At 43.7% G+C, this 16,087-nt stretch overlaps 1 protein-coding gene across 3 annotated transcripts in view; it reads left to right on the top strand.

Annotated features, from left to right (window-relative positions):
• Nucleotides 1–15,779, top strand: part of LOC120947376 (protein bric-a-brac 1-like) — a 138,006-nt gene extending 122,227 nt beyond the window's left edge. The window contains exons 3-4 of one of the 3 annotated variants that reach the window (XM_049605837.1): nt 6,502–6,935; nt 8,242–15,779. In XM_049605837.1, coding sequence (XP_049461794.1) covers nt 6,502–6,935; nt 8,242–9,516 — 1,709 coding nt within the window. In that variant the 3' untranslated portion in view covers nt 9,517–15,779. Of the gene's footprint in view, nt 1–6,501; nt 6,936–8,220 lie in introns of all 3 variants that reach the window. The other 2 variants (XM_049605838.1, XM_049605839.1) reach the window with 2 other exon arrangements.
• The last annotated feature ends 308 nt before the right edge of the window (nt 15,780–16,087 follow it).

Below are 16,087 nucleotides of genomic sequence, written 5' to 3'. Positions count from 1 at the left end.
TAGGTAACAAAAGTCTCGAAGGCTTTACTCTGTTCAAGCCACTATTTTTCATAAATTTAGGGCGTTTTTGATAAGCAAAATAGTATGAAGGTAACATATTTTCCCCCAAAAATAGACAGCATGAAATTTTGCAATTACTTCAACAAGAAAAAAAACCTCAAACAACTTCAATATTCAGTAACGCCATCAACAGGCTGGACCCATTTCCAGTCCATCCAACCATCGTTTTGTCAATGGACCGGTCTGTTTGCGGACAAGTCATCTATTCCACTTTAATTCTTCGAGCAATTTCAAACCCCCTCTTCTCCTATCAAGTCGATCGATTGCCGAAAAATCGCCCAATCGACAGGACAGCGAACAGAGCAACGTATTCACGTATTGGTTTTTCCTCCCTGCACTCACTAAAACACACTCCAACATGAAGTGCAAAGCTTCAGCAAGCTCTCTCGCGACCAGCTCGTGACATGCCAAACATTCTGTTTTGCTGAGGAGGCGTGGAGGGGAATGGGAAAGAATTGTGTCATAAAAAACCCAACCCAACCCTGTACCCCTCAGCCGAAAGCCCCACGCGAAAAGTCAACCTCCTCTAGTGACGACAGCCGATAAAGCTACACCGAGTTAGGATAATGCAAAAAAAGGAAGCTGCAAATGGACCTGTTTCCCGGTGCTGTGCTTTTCTTTTTTCTATGTTCTATGTGGCATCGGCAAACAACAAGCTTTCAACACCACAAACACACACACACACATGCAGTGTTGTGGTGTTGCGGTTACAAGCTCGCCTGTTCTTTTTTTCATCTAAATTCTGGAGATCGATCGTGGAGTGCTGGAGAAGGAGTGCATCGTTGCACTTTGACACGTTCGCGAGTACGCGGGCAAGAGACGAGAGCACGTTGTGTGTTCAATTTCGGCCGTACACATTGTCAGCGCATTCGTTAGGGCCTCCCAAATCGAGAAAAAAACCGATACCAATGGATTCAAAAGTGCACTCTGTGAGCTCAGTGTGACCAAATAAACAAGAAAGAATGAGACCATGGTAAATTGGTGCACGATGGAAAAGGGCTGTAGTCCGTTGGGAAGGATGGGATGCTAAATTGGGCGCCAATTAGTGTGACTGGGCAGTGATTCATGCTGTATTTGAGTTTCTTTCTTTAAATATTTGAATCAATTTTGTGAGTACTTTTTACTATTTTTCTGAATTTTAATGATTTCAGAATGTAAATATGCAGTTAAGGGAACTTTACCATAACTTTTACCTATTATGTTTTAGTCCATTGGGATGATTGTTGTACAAGTTGTGATTTAACACTAAACATAATATTGCTGGCTTTTTCTTTGAAGAAACTGCATACAAATCAACCCCAAAACTGCTTTGTTCACTTACTAATATGACTGAATTATCACTTTAAATCCTGCTCAAAGCGAGTGTCATCTACCAGCTCTTTCTCTACCAAACACAATATTCCAATTTCGGCTAGCACAAATGAAAATCGATTTCCATCGATAAACCCCATTTAGTCGATTTAGTGCCTACAAAAATTAACCCGTGCTTTTTGTAGGCACCCTTAGCTTAATCGGTAGCTTGACAGCTCGGTGCCACCGGGTTTGCCCGACCCACCACCATCTAATCTGCCATCATTTAATTTGTTTTAGTCTGTCACTACAGTCTGACTGGCTACAGTCGTTCCTGTCCCGCTTTAGCGTGCTTGGCACGTGCCACACTCGCCAACAGAGGCAACAGTTGCCACATGGTCGGGTGCGTAAATGAATAATGTGGCACGCATGCACCAGGGCTCGACCAGGGAGGCAAAACCCCCGTGTGCGAAACATGTGTTACCTGTCAAGTCGCAATTCATTCCACGCTGGTTGAGTTGGTGTTTGATTCTTGTGCTTTTTTTTTATTTCCTTCCCATTTTTTCCCCACACGTTCCTTTTGGAGGGATCGGTTGAGTGCGCATTTCTTGTGGGCAGTAGCAATAAAAAAAAAATCGCACACACATACAAACCACCACCATTACAGTAAGCTAAACGGTAGCTTTTGTTATGTCAGGCTGCTAACAGCTCGCTCTCTCTCCCTCTCGCGCTCTCTGTCAAGCATCCCCCCCCCCCCGGACGTCGGCCCCCTAGCCTACTAAGATAATCAATCACTCGGCCGGTGCATCGCGCTTGCACAACAAAAGCAGATCATGCAATCCGGAACAAAAAACTGCATCAGCGCAAAACTGGCAGCAAGAGACGAACCCGACAGCTTAGGCAAGCAATACACCATTCTAATGCAAGGTGACGGAGGGGTATAAGTAGCAGCAGTGGGGGGGCAGATATACTTTGTTACATCTCACCCGTCCCTCTCTCTCTCTCTCTCTCTCTCTCTCTCTCTCTCTCTCTCTCTCTCTCTCTCTCTCTCTCTCTCTCTCTCTCTCTAACACACGCGCTGTGACGCGATGGCATTCGCCAACGCCGTACACAAAGTAGCATTGTCATTACTATATTCATAATATTAATTATTTACGACATTCTGCACGCAATATTTATTTGCCTCGGCAATGGGCTGTGGCTGTTGGAGAGTGGAGAGGCGGCCCTTCATACGTAACAAGCGCCCTTCGCTAGGTGGTGCACCCACTTACCCGGCAAAAGCAACCCCCGACCGACGGCTTCTCCACTGCACGCGAACTGTTACTTATGAAAGAGAAATAGAAGTACACAATACACACACACATAGAGAGAGGGCACGCACACGTGTACTAAAACCACAGGTCTGTGTGTGTGTGCTTGAGTTGAATTGCACCATCCAAATGCAATGGTGTACATTAGGGCGCCCAAACACGGGGGCAAAAGGGCTGCCTGGGACAACATCCCAACGGTCCGGTTTTGATGTCAAGAAATGACGCAGCCGGAAAGCGGTAGACACGGGAAAAGGTTTCCATATTTATTTATATATTTTAATATACCAGCCCGTGCCGTATTGCTTCCTACTGGGTTGAATATCCCCAGTGCAAGGAAAGAGCGAGAAAGAAACATGAAATCATAAAATTACATCACCTCACAATGCGGCTATAGGTGGCGTGCAGTTGCCTTCTGTTTGTGCCGTCCGCACAGTCCACACACGATCGCACGATAATGACTGCTTTGCGAATGCATCAATTTGTCTGGTTGGAAGCAATTTTTCTATTTTTTTCCTATTGTAAGCACACATACCTGTATGCCAGTGTGTGTGTGTGTATGTGTGTGAAAGAGAGTGTTTGAGTAGCAGTTTAATAGTAATCACAACGAGCTTAATCACACACGACTTAGTTGCTTGGGTTCCATTTTTCATGCCGCTGCACAAGCATTGCCGAGGAACTGCGACACGACGATTGAGATTAAAAAGTTATCTAGGTTTAAATGGTTTCACAAATTAAACAATAAAATCGAAATTAGCCGTTTGAACGCCGTTTCATGTTTGAACATCCCTTGCACTTGGAGCGTGCTTGCTTTACATAAACATGTTGCTGCTCAATGCGCGGTCCGGCTGGTATGGTGAAGATCACCTATTGGACTTAACGAAAAAACAGGGCGCTCATACAGCTGACCCTGACGAAACACACAGAGAGAGAGCGAGAAGAAGAGAGAGAGAGCTCGATCGAACGATGCGCCGCCGCACAATGTAGCAATTAGAGATAATAATTGATTACAGTTGAAGGAATATAAATAATGTCGAGAGAAATGATGCGATACATCCATCTTCGTGCCGTGCCCCGTGTGGTACGCCCAAGGAAAACGAGATGCAACAGACCCATACATCTGTATGTGTGTGTGTGTGCTGTGTGCGCTTTGTTATGGGGCTGGTTTTTCCCCCCTTTCGCATTCGCAAAGGCATGCAAAGAAGCGCAGCGAACATCGAGAAGCGAAACCATTTAATGATGCGGTATGCGGTTCGGGGTGAATCCGACACACACACACACACACACACACAAAGCCCGAAACCACCACCATCACCTTCCTGCACACTTGTTTTTTTTTTTTGCAAGGGCAACCGAACGAACACTGCGAGGGCTGCGCTAATGGGAGAACGCTTTACATCACTCATCCAGCCGCCCGATGACAGGCTCGTGTGGAAGGTGTTTGATGTGTTTGATTATATTTCCCTCTCCCTCCCCGGCTTTGTTGTGTGTTTTCCCGCCCTCCAGCAGCCTTCTTCTGCTCTTTATTCTTCGCGATAAGAACGATGGGCCCTACACACACTCAGAGCATTTTCCCAGCGATTCAGGGCCTTTTTTCGTTGTCTGGTTAATTATTGGCTTTACCGCGAACCAAACGGTTCTATCGGCACAGTCGGAGAGAATAAGGTCAGCTGAGCTTGATCTAAAACAATGCTAACTACCATTTGATAAAGGTTAAAAGAGCAAAAGTATAAATAAAATGAAACCAAATGACTCGCTGACGGATGCATCTCACAGAGTAAACAAGAGTGCGTCAAAAAACTGCCCCACAAAACGCTCGCAGGAAATGGAATCAATCTCCTGTTCTTAAATACATTTTGTGCTCCACACCCAACCCGAACACACACACACACACTGACCTAGCACACCGAAGCAGCTCCATAAATGAATCATAAATCTAATATTTTCCCATTGCAAAAAAAGGGCAGCTGTTCAATTCGGCGAGCAAGTACCCGTTTTGTTGACCACAACCAATCGAAAGGTGTCCAACCTGGCTGTCAAATATAAATCCTCTACCCCTAAAGGGCAATGAGTGCGTTTAGTTGTGCGAGCAAAGATCAACATATAACACACACACAGACACAGAGGGGAGGCAAAGGGGAAAGGTTCCTATGTTTGCCCACCGCACGAAGAATAAAGTTCGACAGCCGGGAAAATTGTTATCCGCTTTTCGCAGTACCGCAACGACCGACTGTGGCTGTGTGACACGTTTGCACATTAAATTGTGCAATTATTAATGCTGCAGCAGCAGCAGCAACGGATGCAGTAAAAGGTGGAGTACGAATGAGAGAGAGAGAGAGAGTGTGTGAATAAAGCATGAGCATAATCGGTGCTCACTGAAGATTGGGTTGAGTTTAGTATTTTGTTGCTAAAAAAAATTAACAATAAATCATAAATCAAATCCAACACTCAATATTACTCAATTACTTGTGGAAACACTCGCCAAAATGGTGAGTCCAACACGACCTCAAACCTTCCTAAAGCCACAGCAAGGTCCACTTCCCACAGGATGCCGTACCAGGTCCTGCCAAGGCTGGTGGTTTGCGGTTTTTGTGGCCATCTCCATCGCCATCGTCCTTTGGCGGAACGGGGACTTGAGGAATGAAGCCGTTTGACACTCCCTAGCACCCTTCAAACACACACACAGCATTTAATCTCGCTCTCGAAAGTTCACCGGAATGCAGCTTCCAGAGGGTTTCGCCATCCGTTTTTTTTTTTTCTTCGCTTTTATCGCCAAACAGTTTAACTACACATTCACACAATGCAAACGAACAAATGTCATACAGCCGGGATAAAGAGAGAGCGAAAGGTCCTGCTCCCTTGTCATGTTTTATGGTGAATTTTAAAATATCACTGCTTTTATCCCCCTTTTTTGGGATATGACATAAGAATCGGTCAAAAACATGCCACAGTTATTGTGTTGCGACTTCAAAACAAAACCCAAAAGACAGTCGAAAAATGCCCGCAAATAAAAAGTGCACCTTTTCTATAATGCAGCGTGTAGTCCACGGACAAAGCCAAACAATAACCACACACACACACGCGCTGGTTGACGGGCCCAATTTTTGGCTGGCCGGTCCGTGTGAAGCAAGCAGGCCGCAATATTTCGGTCAATTATAATTTCATGACTTTAATTCGGCTAATGTGTCAAAAAAGCATCGGATCACTTAAGAGCCGCACGTTTGGGCTGTTTGATACCCCCCCCCCCCCCCACCCCTCACAAAACCAGGCGGCGTGAAAAACCCCTCAAACGATTGACGTGGGAGAGTGGCGTTTCTGCCGCTCCGGCATTCGTTTTCATTTGTTTTATTCATTGATTAATCGTGTGTGTGTGTGTGTATGTTGTGGCTCGTTTTGAGTCTATTTTCCCATTTTCTTTTTGCTCGATAAATATATCGGTCTTTTGACAGGCGATTGATTTTGTTTTTGTTTTTTTTTTCACTGTCTTTTTAATCGTTTGCTTTTGCGTGTTTTGTTTCTCATTTGAGGATTTGTATCTTCTTTTTTTTTCTCCTTTCGTTTTGTGTTGTTTACTGCTACATTCGTCATATTTAATAAAGTTCTGATGGGTTGTTTTTATTCTCTTCTTTTACTGTTACTTCTCCTGTTCGCTTTTGATTGACTTTTAATTAAACGCTGCTTTCTTATCTCTCCTTTTAATTTGGAAATCATCATACAACATTGTTTTTTTTGTATATTCACACCAAATATTTACACCTCTTTTCGCATCCCTATTGGTCCTATCTTTTGCACTAATTATACATTACCGTTTTTCTTCTTTCTCCCGACGATTCAAACCCAACAGCAGAAAGTTACCAATACCAGCTGCAGTCGATGTGGCAGAAGTGCTGGAACAGCCAGAACCTGATCCATCATCTGCGCTTTCGCGAGCGCGGCCCGCTAAAGTCCTGGCGCCCGGAAACGATGGCCGAAGCGATCTTCAGCGTGCTGAAGGAGGGCCTGTCGCTGTCGCAGGCGGCCCGCAAGTACGACATCCCCTACCCGACGTTCGTGCTGTACGCGAACCGGGTGCACAACATGCTCGGTCCGTCGATCGACGGCGGTACGGATCTGCGGCCGAAGGGTCGCGGTCGACCGCAGCGCATACTGCTCGGCATCTGGCCGGACGACCACATCAAGGGCGTCATCAAGAGTGTCGTCTTTCGCGATGCCAAAGAGATGAAGGAGGAGCCGATGATGTACGGCCGACACTCTGTAAGTAGCGCCAACACCATGGGGGTACGTTCAATTCGCGGATTTTTGTTTTGTGAAGTGACTCACGCACGCACACGCTCCTCCACTGTCTCTTTCCTTTTGGGGGGGGGGGGGAATGGTTGCACATGAAATTGTTTAAATTTGCAATAAAAATGAAAACAAAACACCTTTTCTTAAATTTTACAATGTTTCTAATCGTAATACACATAGGTGAATACTGTTAAGGTTCTTTTTACATTATCTTTCCTACTTTCTATCCTTCTTTCTCGTCATACAGGGTTTTCCGAGTTTCCAATTTCCAATATCAATATTACTTTTCATTGAATGCAAGATGTTTTTCAACAGAGATCAAATGTTGTATTTGCATCACAAACATTTTTTTAATTCTCTCGCAAGATTTTCAACACATCGCAAGCTGGACTGAGTTTGACAGTTCTTTGTGAAGTGTTGAAAATCATGCGGAAGGATGGACATTTTAGTGTGATGCAATAACAACACGTGACAGCTGTTGTAAAACATATTGCAAGCAGTGAATGCAGGATTTTTGAGTCAATTTCCAATATCTAATTCATTTTTCATTGCTTGCGAGATGTTTTTCAACAACTGTCTAATGTTGTATTTTCATCACAATACATTGTTCAGTTATTCCACATGATTTTCAACACGACTCAAACTGAGTTGAGTTTGACAGTTCTTTGTGATGTGTTGAACTAAAATTTAGATTGTGATGCCAATACAATATGTGACAGCTGGTGAAAAACATCTTGCAGGCGGTGAGTAATGATGTGCACACTCAAAAGTGCATTAGAAAAACCTGTAATGCTGATCACATTAGACAGTGACTTGGAAAACCCTGTAAAAACGTTTCACAAGTCTTATTTCTTCCGCGATGCATTATGATTCATTTTTCTATAATTCAAAGATAATTTTTATTGCTTAAAAGATAATTTTGTTATTTCATGTTTTCTATTTCGTCCATATGATTTTCAACACATTTGCTTGGTTTACATTGCTTTTATTATTTGACAATCTACTACTATCAGGTATATACTATATGAAAATCTGTCAGATTGAATTTGAAAAGTGGCTTATAAACGCTTCAATTCTAATTGGTGATTGGAATTCGTTAACCTCTATTGGAACTAATGCTTTTTGCACACTCTCAACGTTAATTGGATTATCTACTAAGCTTCAAGTCAAGTACTCTTGTTGCTTTGATTGAGCCGCCAACCTCAAAGGCGACCAACAGCTGACCATTCCCCCCTTTCCGTTGCGCTGATCTTTATCCATTTATACGTTCTTTTTTTAGTAACTTATCGAATCCTTCCAGCCTTTTCCCTTTCAAGACAACCCCCTGAGCTACGGACCGACCGCACCGAACGGTCAGCTACCCTCCGTGGCGACCGGCACCAACGTCCCGGACGGCATGTCGCAGGACGCGCTGACAGCCGCCACCGTGGCCGCCGTCCGCCAGCAGATGTGCAATATGGTGGCGGCCGCCCAGCACCACCCGGACGCCGCCAATCTCGTGGCGGCGGCCGGCTTCAACCTACCGTCCCACTGTGGCACACCGCCCAACCTGAGCATGCATCCGGCAGCGGCAGCGGCCGCCGCCGCCGCAGCCGCCGCCTCGAACGCATCCGCCGCCGGTGGACCGAGCGGGGGTGGCGGCGGCGGTGGCTCGAGCGGTGCCATCCCGCTCCCGAAGATGGGCTCACCGGCCGTCCCATCGACCGGGCACGGTAACAACAATGGCGGCTCGGGCGCCGGCATTCAGATGCCGCGCCTGGGTTCGCCCGCCGGTTCGAGCGGGCTGGCGAAGGAGCACGAGCTGCAGCATCACGGCGGCGGTGGCGGCGGCGGCGTAGGGCTTGGTGGTGGATCTGGGGGCGGTATGTCCCGGGCGACACCGCCCGGTGCCCGGGACCGTGCGATGACGGCCCGCTCCAATCTGGCCGCCGGCGAGACGGGCCGCAGCAGCAGTTCCGCCGGCAGCATCCACCGATCGTCACCTTCCAGCAGTGCCGGCTCGTCCCTGAACCACCAGCACCCGGCCCATCTGTCCCATCCGCACCATCAGCAGCAGCATCACCACCAGCACCACCACCAGCCGCACCACGGACATGCGCACCATCTGCCGCACCACAACCCACTGTCCCATCTGGTGGGTTCGGGCGGCGCGTCGGGCGCCCTCAGCATAACGAAGCTCGGTTCGCCCGGCTCGGCACACGACCTACGCATCAGCAACAGCCCCGACGAGAGCCCGCTCGCCTCCCCGATCGGGCTGGCGATGGAACCGGCCGTCAATCTGGCGCTCGGGGCCGGCGGCACCCAGCCCGGGCCCGAGGATGTGCGGCTGCACGTGCCGCCCCCGTACGGCAGCAAACCGCCGTCCCGGGGCGGTGGAGCACCGTCCACCGGCTACACCAGCAACTCGTCCCCACCGCGACCCGAGCACCTGTTCCAGGATCAGGACATTGCGGCGCTGGTAGCGACGACGCGGGCCGCCTGCCCACCGTCCCGCGTGCCCGACTACAAGGACACGGCGGTACGGCCGACGGCCTCCATCAAGGTGGAACCGCTGACCGAGTGTCGGGGCGATTAAACCGGCTCCATGACGCACACAGGCACACAAGCACATACACATCCACCAGCACCCCGCACCGCTATCCCACCCCGTACTGGGCGCCATCGGTGGCTCCCTCTATCGGTCGGTCTTTTAAGTTTAGACAATTTTTAATATGTGATATATTTAAGCGGAAGAGCGCTCTGGCGGGAGTTCCCACAAGTCTTCTCCCTGGTGCGGTGGCGTCGCGAGTGGGTCATAAAGGGCCCCTCCCCCGTTGCCCGGCTCGCCCCATTTCGCTTCCACGTGTAGGCATTAATTGTAGTTGTGAGCATATATATACATATATACACTAAACACAGTATTTATTTGGACAGTTTCCCATCGGGGGGACGGGAAACAACTGCAACTTACAAACATGGGGGACATGCTTCCAACATTGTGTGTTTGTGTGTGTGTGTGTGTGTATACGTGTGACAGGTGGTGTATGGGAGGAGCAGAGCAATGAGCCAAGAGATAAAAAATGGAGAAGAAAATCACCCTCCCAGATAAGAATTTGTGTGCAATAAGGCGAAAGAATATTGGGAGCGAAAAAGAGACGAAAGGCAAGGAACACAAAGAGAAAGAGAGGCACAGATAGAATGCACACGATTGGCAAAACATGTAAAATGGAATCTTACATTCCAAACTGTCATCAATCTTATCGCAAAACGGTGAAAAAGAACTGCCGTGTCCTAAGCGCTAACGTAGCCGGAAAAGGAACGGAACAGTCCTTTAGAAAGGTGAAAAAGAGAAAGAGGAAGGAAATAATAATTTTAAAAATGAAACCATTACAACGTAAAAGGGGCAAAAGATTCAAACTTGCATCATGACTTCTAACTAATGTGTGTACAAAAAAAAACAAAACAAAACAAACGGTATTGAAAGTTTAACAACAAAAGCAAACAAATAGAGAGCAAGCGACACCTGCACGCCTGCATTCTCGCTGGTTGTGGAATAATTCAAGCTCAAACAGTCAAGTTCTACTCTGAAAAGCTGTGATCGGCTTTGTAAGATCACCGAATTGTGCGTTGAGGAGCGATTTGAATTGCATACCTTGCAGGCGGAAGAGAGCAAAATTAAAAAAGAAAAAGAAAAACATGAGCTAGGAACTATTTTGTACACGAGCGAACACATTTATAATGCCAAACTTTCAGACCTTAAAAAAAAAAACAAAGTAAAAAGAGGAGATAAAGAAAGGGGGAAAAAAGAAATCTCTACTAATACTTTCGGCTACCTTATCAATGGACGGAGATGAAGCGAAACTGAAACAAACAAACAAACAAACAAATAGTTTAGCAAAAAGGACAAAACAGAGTAACACATTGCTATAAAAAAAGAAGGAAGAAGAAAGAGAGAGAAGAATAGAGAGAGAGAAAAAGTAAGAGAACAACAATCCAACCTTTTAGGCCTTTTAGATTGAAGCATTTTTCGGCCGAGTGAGCTGAAGCAATCCTCGAAAAAAAAATAATGGAAGAATGGAACATGGAACGAATACGTTGTTTAGTTAATTGAATTTTGCGTTCCCAATTTTACGTTGCACTACGACCGTGTGCACTAAACTGCTACCACCAGGTTCGTTGTGATGAAAAAAATGGCTAACCGGCACCAGCAAACCGGACCGAAGAAAAACCCAATACAAAAGCACAAACAAGAAGGAAAAATGGAAGGAACAAAACAAAAACAGGCACGATTTGCAACAAGTTTTTGGCAGAGAACTAACTAGCGAAGTAAACCAAAACTGCTGCAAAACTACAAAACAAGCCAAGGAACGAACGCTCCTCTTTTCGGACGGAACCCCTTAAAGTATCACGGACCCCTGCCCGGACGCCCCTCTTCCTCTTAAAAAGGCTAAGCATGTTACCATTTTTTGGCAAAAAAAACATAAAAAAATTTTTGGCGAAAAGGTGAAAACGTTTAGGCAAAAGTAGCAACAAAGTAGCAAAAATTTATTACGACAAAAATACAAGCAACCTTTCGGCCTATGTGTTCAAAAAAGCGAAGAAACATAAGAAAAAACAAGAAGTAGAAGAAAACAAAGTAATAACAATCGCAAAAAAATTGCGAACAAAACCCCTGTTTTTGGCAAGGAGAGAGTAACAAAATTTTATGCAAAATTTAACAAAATTATTAACGCGAAAAGAATGATACAAAATTATAGTAGCAGAAAAGAGGTATATTTAAATTTTGCGTACCGCGCAGGTGAGCGCTTAAAGGAAACACAAATCGTACCAAAAAACGATACAAGGAGTGTAACAAAAAGAAGAGAAACACGGCGAAGAAAAAAGGAGTAGTAGTAACCTTTGGACAAAAGGCGCAGTGAAAAGAGCGGGAAAGAAAACGAAAGAGACAAAGAGACAAAAGTGCCTTCCACTTCCCTTTACGAAGCGTGTAACAGAAAGAGAGAGAAAGAGAAAACAAAAGAGAAAGAAAACAGAAACAAAAAACCACAAATCTATAAACCAACCGGGTGAAACTACGGTGAACTGAACACGGTGAAGAAAGTGAAAGAAAGCAAACCAATAATACCACAATGGCGAAACACGAGTGGCTGGTGTAGTTGTTAGTTTTATAGTGAGTAAACTGGTGCAGGAGAATACAAAAATTGTTACAAAACTTTTCGGCAAACCGGTAAATCTATGTATCAAAATCAAAGTCAGATATAGAGTGTATTCGTTTCGTTTTTCTGTTGATTGTTCCAGTGCACTGTACGAGGACAGTGAGATGTGCGAGAGAGTTAGGGAGAAGAAAAGAATGAGAGATCTTTTAAAAATTATTAAATCATACACAAGCAATGGGTAAAGATGTACTCTAAGAAGGCGTACGTAAGACAAAGTTTGCTTCAGTAACCGTTCAGACCAAAATTTTTAAAGTCAAAATTAAAGAAAATTGTTTTAAGGCATTTATGTTACTCCAAAACAAAAAACAAAAAACATCCAGCTCTGTACAAATGAGGAAAACCTGTGAAAACAAAAAAACAAGCAAAATCCCAACAACAGTCATGATGTTTTGCAACATTTGCTAAAACAACCCCTCAAACAAGAATGCAACAACTAAAAAATGAACTATAATTTGCCGGAGATCTGCTGTTTCAGAACCTATAACAACCAAATCGTGTGAATAAGTAAGCGATCATAACAAAATTCTATTACCTATGCTCATGGCACAATCGTACAGACACCATCCACCCCCTTATTACGTTGTACAAGCGACACAAGCAAAACAGCGCTTAAGTTTACAACGCTAGCCGCATTGAGTCTCTAACACGTACGCATACCCTTTTATCGCATTACGAGTATGCGCCGGTATACGACAAAGCAGAACAAAAACCAAAAATTATCACATAGGACACATACACATACGTCACATGAGAGAGCAAAGCCCGGTACAGCAAGCAACAAACAGGACCTTTCTTTCTGCAACATAAAAACAGAACATCAATAACCAACAATAGTTTACGCATTATGGATGTCAACCCCCGCTCTTTGAATGATCTCATATAGGAAATGTGAATGATTACATCCACCCAGCTGTTTCGATACGAATCTAGCAGTCCCCCCACCCCTGCTGACGACAGTGCAGGGGGTGGAACATGTTCAAACAAATAGCAACAAAACACAAGCAAATCAGAATAATAATCACCCAACCTCCCCTCAAACAGCAAAGCAGCTCAGCAACAAAAAAAAAGGGAATATTAGCTAAACTTCATAAATGTATGTGTAAAATGGAATAGAAATACTTAACAAACAAACAAACAAACAAACAAACAAACAAACAAACAAATAAATACAAACACACACAACAAATGGATGAGAAAAGATGAAAAGAAAGGTGTCAAGACAAGAACAAGAAAGATGAAAACCATAACAGCACAATTGTGTAGCTGTTGAAATACGCAAAAATGAGAGTAAAAGAAGAAGCAAATAATTGTGAGATGAAAGATAGTAAATGATCGTAACTGAGCGATCAATATCATCGCTGTGCGCATGTACTACTAACCTACATAAAGAAGAAAAAGAAAAGGAAGAAGAAAAACAAAACAATCATCAACAGGACTTGGTTGTGTGAGCGCATTTCAACGCAATCGCTTATCGTGTTTGATAATTTATTGCTTTTTTGTCTGTATATTCTCTCGGGTTTTTTTTTTATTTGGTGGCTATTTTCAGCCTGCTATAATTGAACAACTGTCTCTAAGTGTCTCAAAGGAGGTAAAGTGACCACTAAGCAGCAGCAACAACAGCCCCAAACGAACCAAACTTCCGCCACTAGAGGGCGTTTGTTTGGAGCGCAAAAGCAAAAACCATAAACAAGCACACACAACCACACAAACATATATAGCAAAACTACAGAAACGTTAATAAACGGTGATGCAAATCATAGCCCGATCGTGCGATAGTACATAGCAGTGTAATGTAGCCGATGTAATTGGTATTTGTTTAGGTTAATTTAAATGAATTATCACACGTTCGCTACCAACTACCCGCAAAACATCACAGACACACACCGCGCCCCCCTTACACTACAGGCACAGACAGGCTATGTATGGGTTTGTCTTTGTAATGGAAAGCTAGCCACGTAGAACGACGTTCGAGCGTCGCCGTGCAATTTATAGTGAAAAACAAAACGACTAAATATATTAAAAAATCTTGTATAATTTAAAAAAAAAAACATTTAAATCTACCCCCATCCCAAACCATCTCACCATCTCCATCACTACCATGCTCTAATTCCCAATCAATGTACAAATGTAGTCCAAAAATAAGCCATCCCACCCTCTAAATCCAACCTTCCATCGAGGCGAGGCTTAACTGGTTGAATGAAGCTCTACCAACTCTTTTATTTGTTTAGTGTATAATTTAATGTGCATTTCTCTGTTCTTGATTTTTGCACTGTAACGCATAGGGACAGTTAAAGAAAATGGCTAGATATATATACATGTATGTTCTGTGTTGTTACTATTTTCTAGAGATGATTTACGACTTTTAACACACAACAAACACGCGCACCGATACGCACTTTAAATGCCTCTCGAGAGTCTTGGGGGTGAGGTGAGGAAAATGGGAATCATGTTTTTTTGTTTGTTTTAATATTATTATTACTGGAAGGATCGACTCCTACTTATCTTAATAGCAGAGTTTATTTATTATACATCGGAATAATTTGCTTTAGTAATACTGTAGTGACTATTTTTACTACAACTACTACTAGTACTATTACTACCACTACTACAGCTACTTTTACTACTAGGGGGAAGTTAGACGGTAATGGCAAATGTATACCGATATAGTTAATAGTACGCATTGTGCAAAAGAAATACGTGAGCAAGAGAGAAAGAGAGAGAGAGGGAGAGCGATTGAACTGTTTCAGAATTTAACGCACAAAACGATAAAGCAATTCGAACCAATCCAACCAATCCCAAGCAAAACGGATGTTTAGAAGCGATAGCCATTCATCCTTGATAACTGTATATGGATCCCATATCCTTCCTTGGGCGCGCGCGTTGCTGGCAGCATAGTTTGCTTGCAGTGTGCTGAAGTTTAATTTATACAAGTGTCTGTTGAATTTTATTTTCTATTGCCTAAGTTATTATGTATTTTTTTATGAGCTATCGTTTAAGTGCACATTTTTATACTGTACGTGCATGGGGGGTAGAAAGAGAGTGGAAACGGTAGCTGTATGCGTAAAAAAGCCGTTGTTATAACGAAGCGAAAGGGAAAGAGAGAGAGAGAGAGAGAGAGAGAGAGAGAGAGAGAGAAATCCAAATCCCGATGGGTAGTACTATTTTTATGCATGCGCGCAAAAAAAAAAAACAAAAATACGCAATCTTACCTAATTATTGATTTGAAGCAGTGGCTGAAAATGGTACACCCGAGAACCCATGGTATGAGAGCAGGCTAGGAACAGTGGGACATACCTAAGTACTAATCGATCATCATTGTGAACGATGGATGTAGTACAGCACATCCACAAGAAATACACATACACAGCAGCTACAGCAGCAAAACCACAATCAAATAAAATAACTACACTCTCATCTGGCAAAAACAAATGAGATGGAAACGAATTAAGCAAAAGAAGTAACAAAAAAAACAGCAAAATAAAACGAACACAGGAAAATCGTATCATGCTGCTAAACATTCACACCGAAAGCAAAACAAACAAACAAACAAACAAAAACACAGTTTATCATAATCATTAGTTGGCTATTTGTCACAGTGTACCAATTTATTCGATATAAAATATAGTTTAAAAAATGCAAATAATTCATGTGTGTTGCTGTTTTGAGATTGAGAAACTGTGGTTGGAGATGGATAAACACGTGGAAGGGTAGGTAGTTCTCTAAGTTTTTCGGTTTTTAATCATTATTCAATTTAAAAATGTCACCTAATGAAGCTTTTGATTCATAATTTGCTCTTCTTAGTATTTGAAAATTACTTTTTTTGTTTTTTTTTTTTGAATAATCTTTATAAGTTTCTGTTGGGCTGCCGTATCGATTCTTTGAAGCGACAAACGGGCTACCAATACACGCAACGTACAGTTCAATGCTGTACGCATATGTACTACAAAGGGC

The sequence above is a fragment of the Anopheles coluzzii genome, chromosome 2, assembly GCF_943734685.1.
Source record: "Anopheles coluzzii chromosome 2, AcolN3, whole genome shotgun sequence".
In the NCBI taxonomy this organism is placed as follows: domain Eukaryota; kingdom Metazoa; phylum Arthropoda; class Insecta; order Diptera; family Culicidae; genus Anopheles; species Anopheles coluzzii.
Note: the sequence above shows the minus strand (reverse complement) of the source record. Positions and strands in the feature narration are given on the sequence as shown.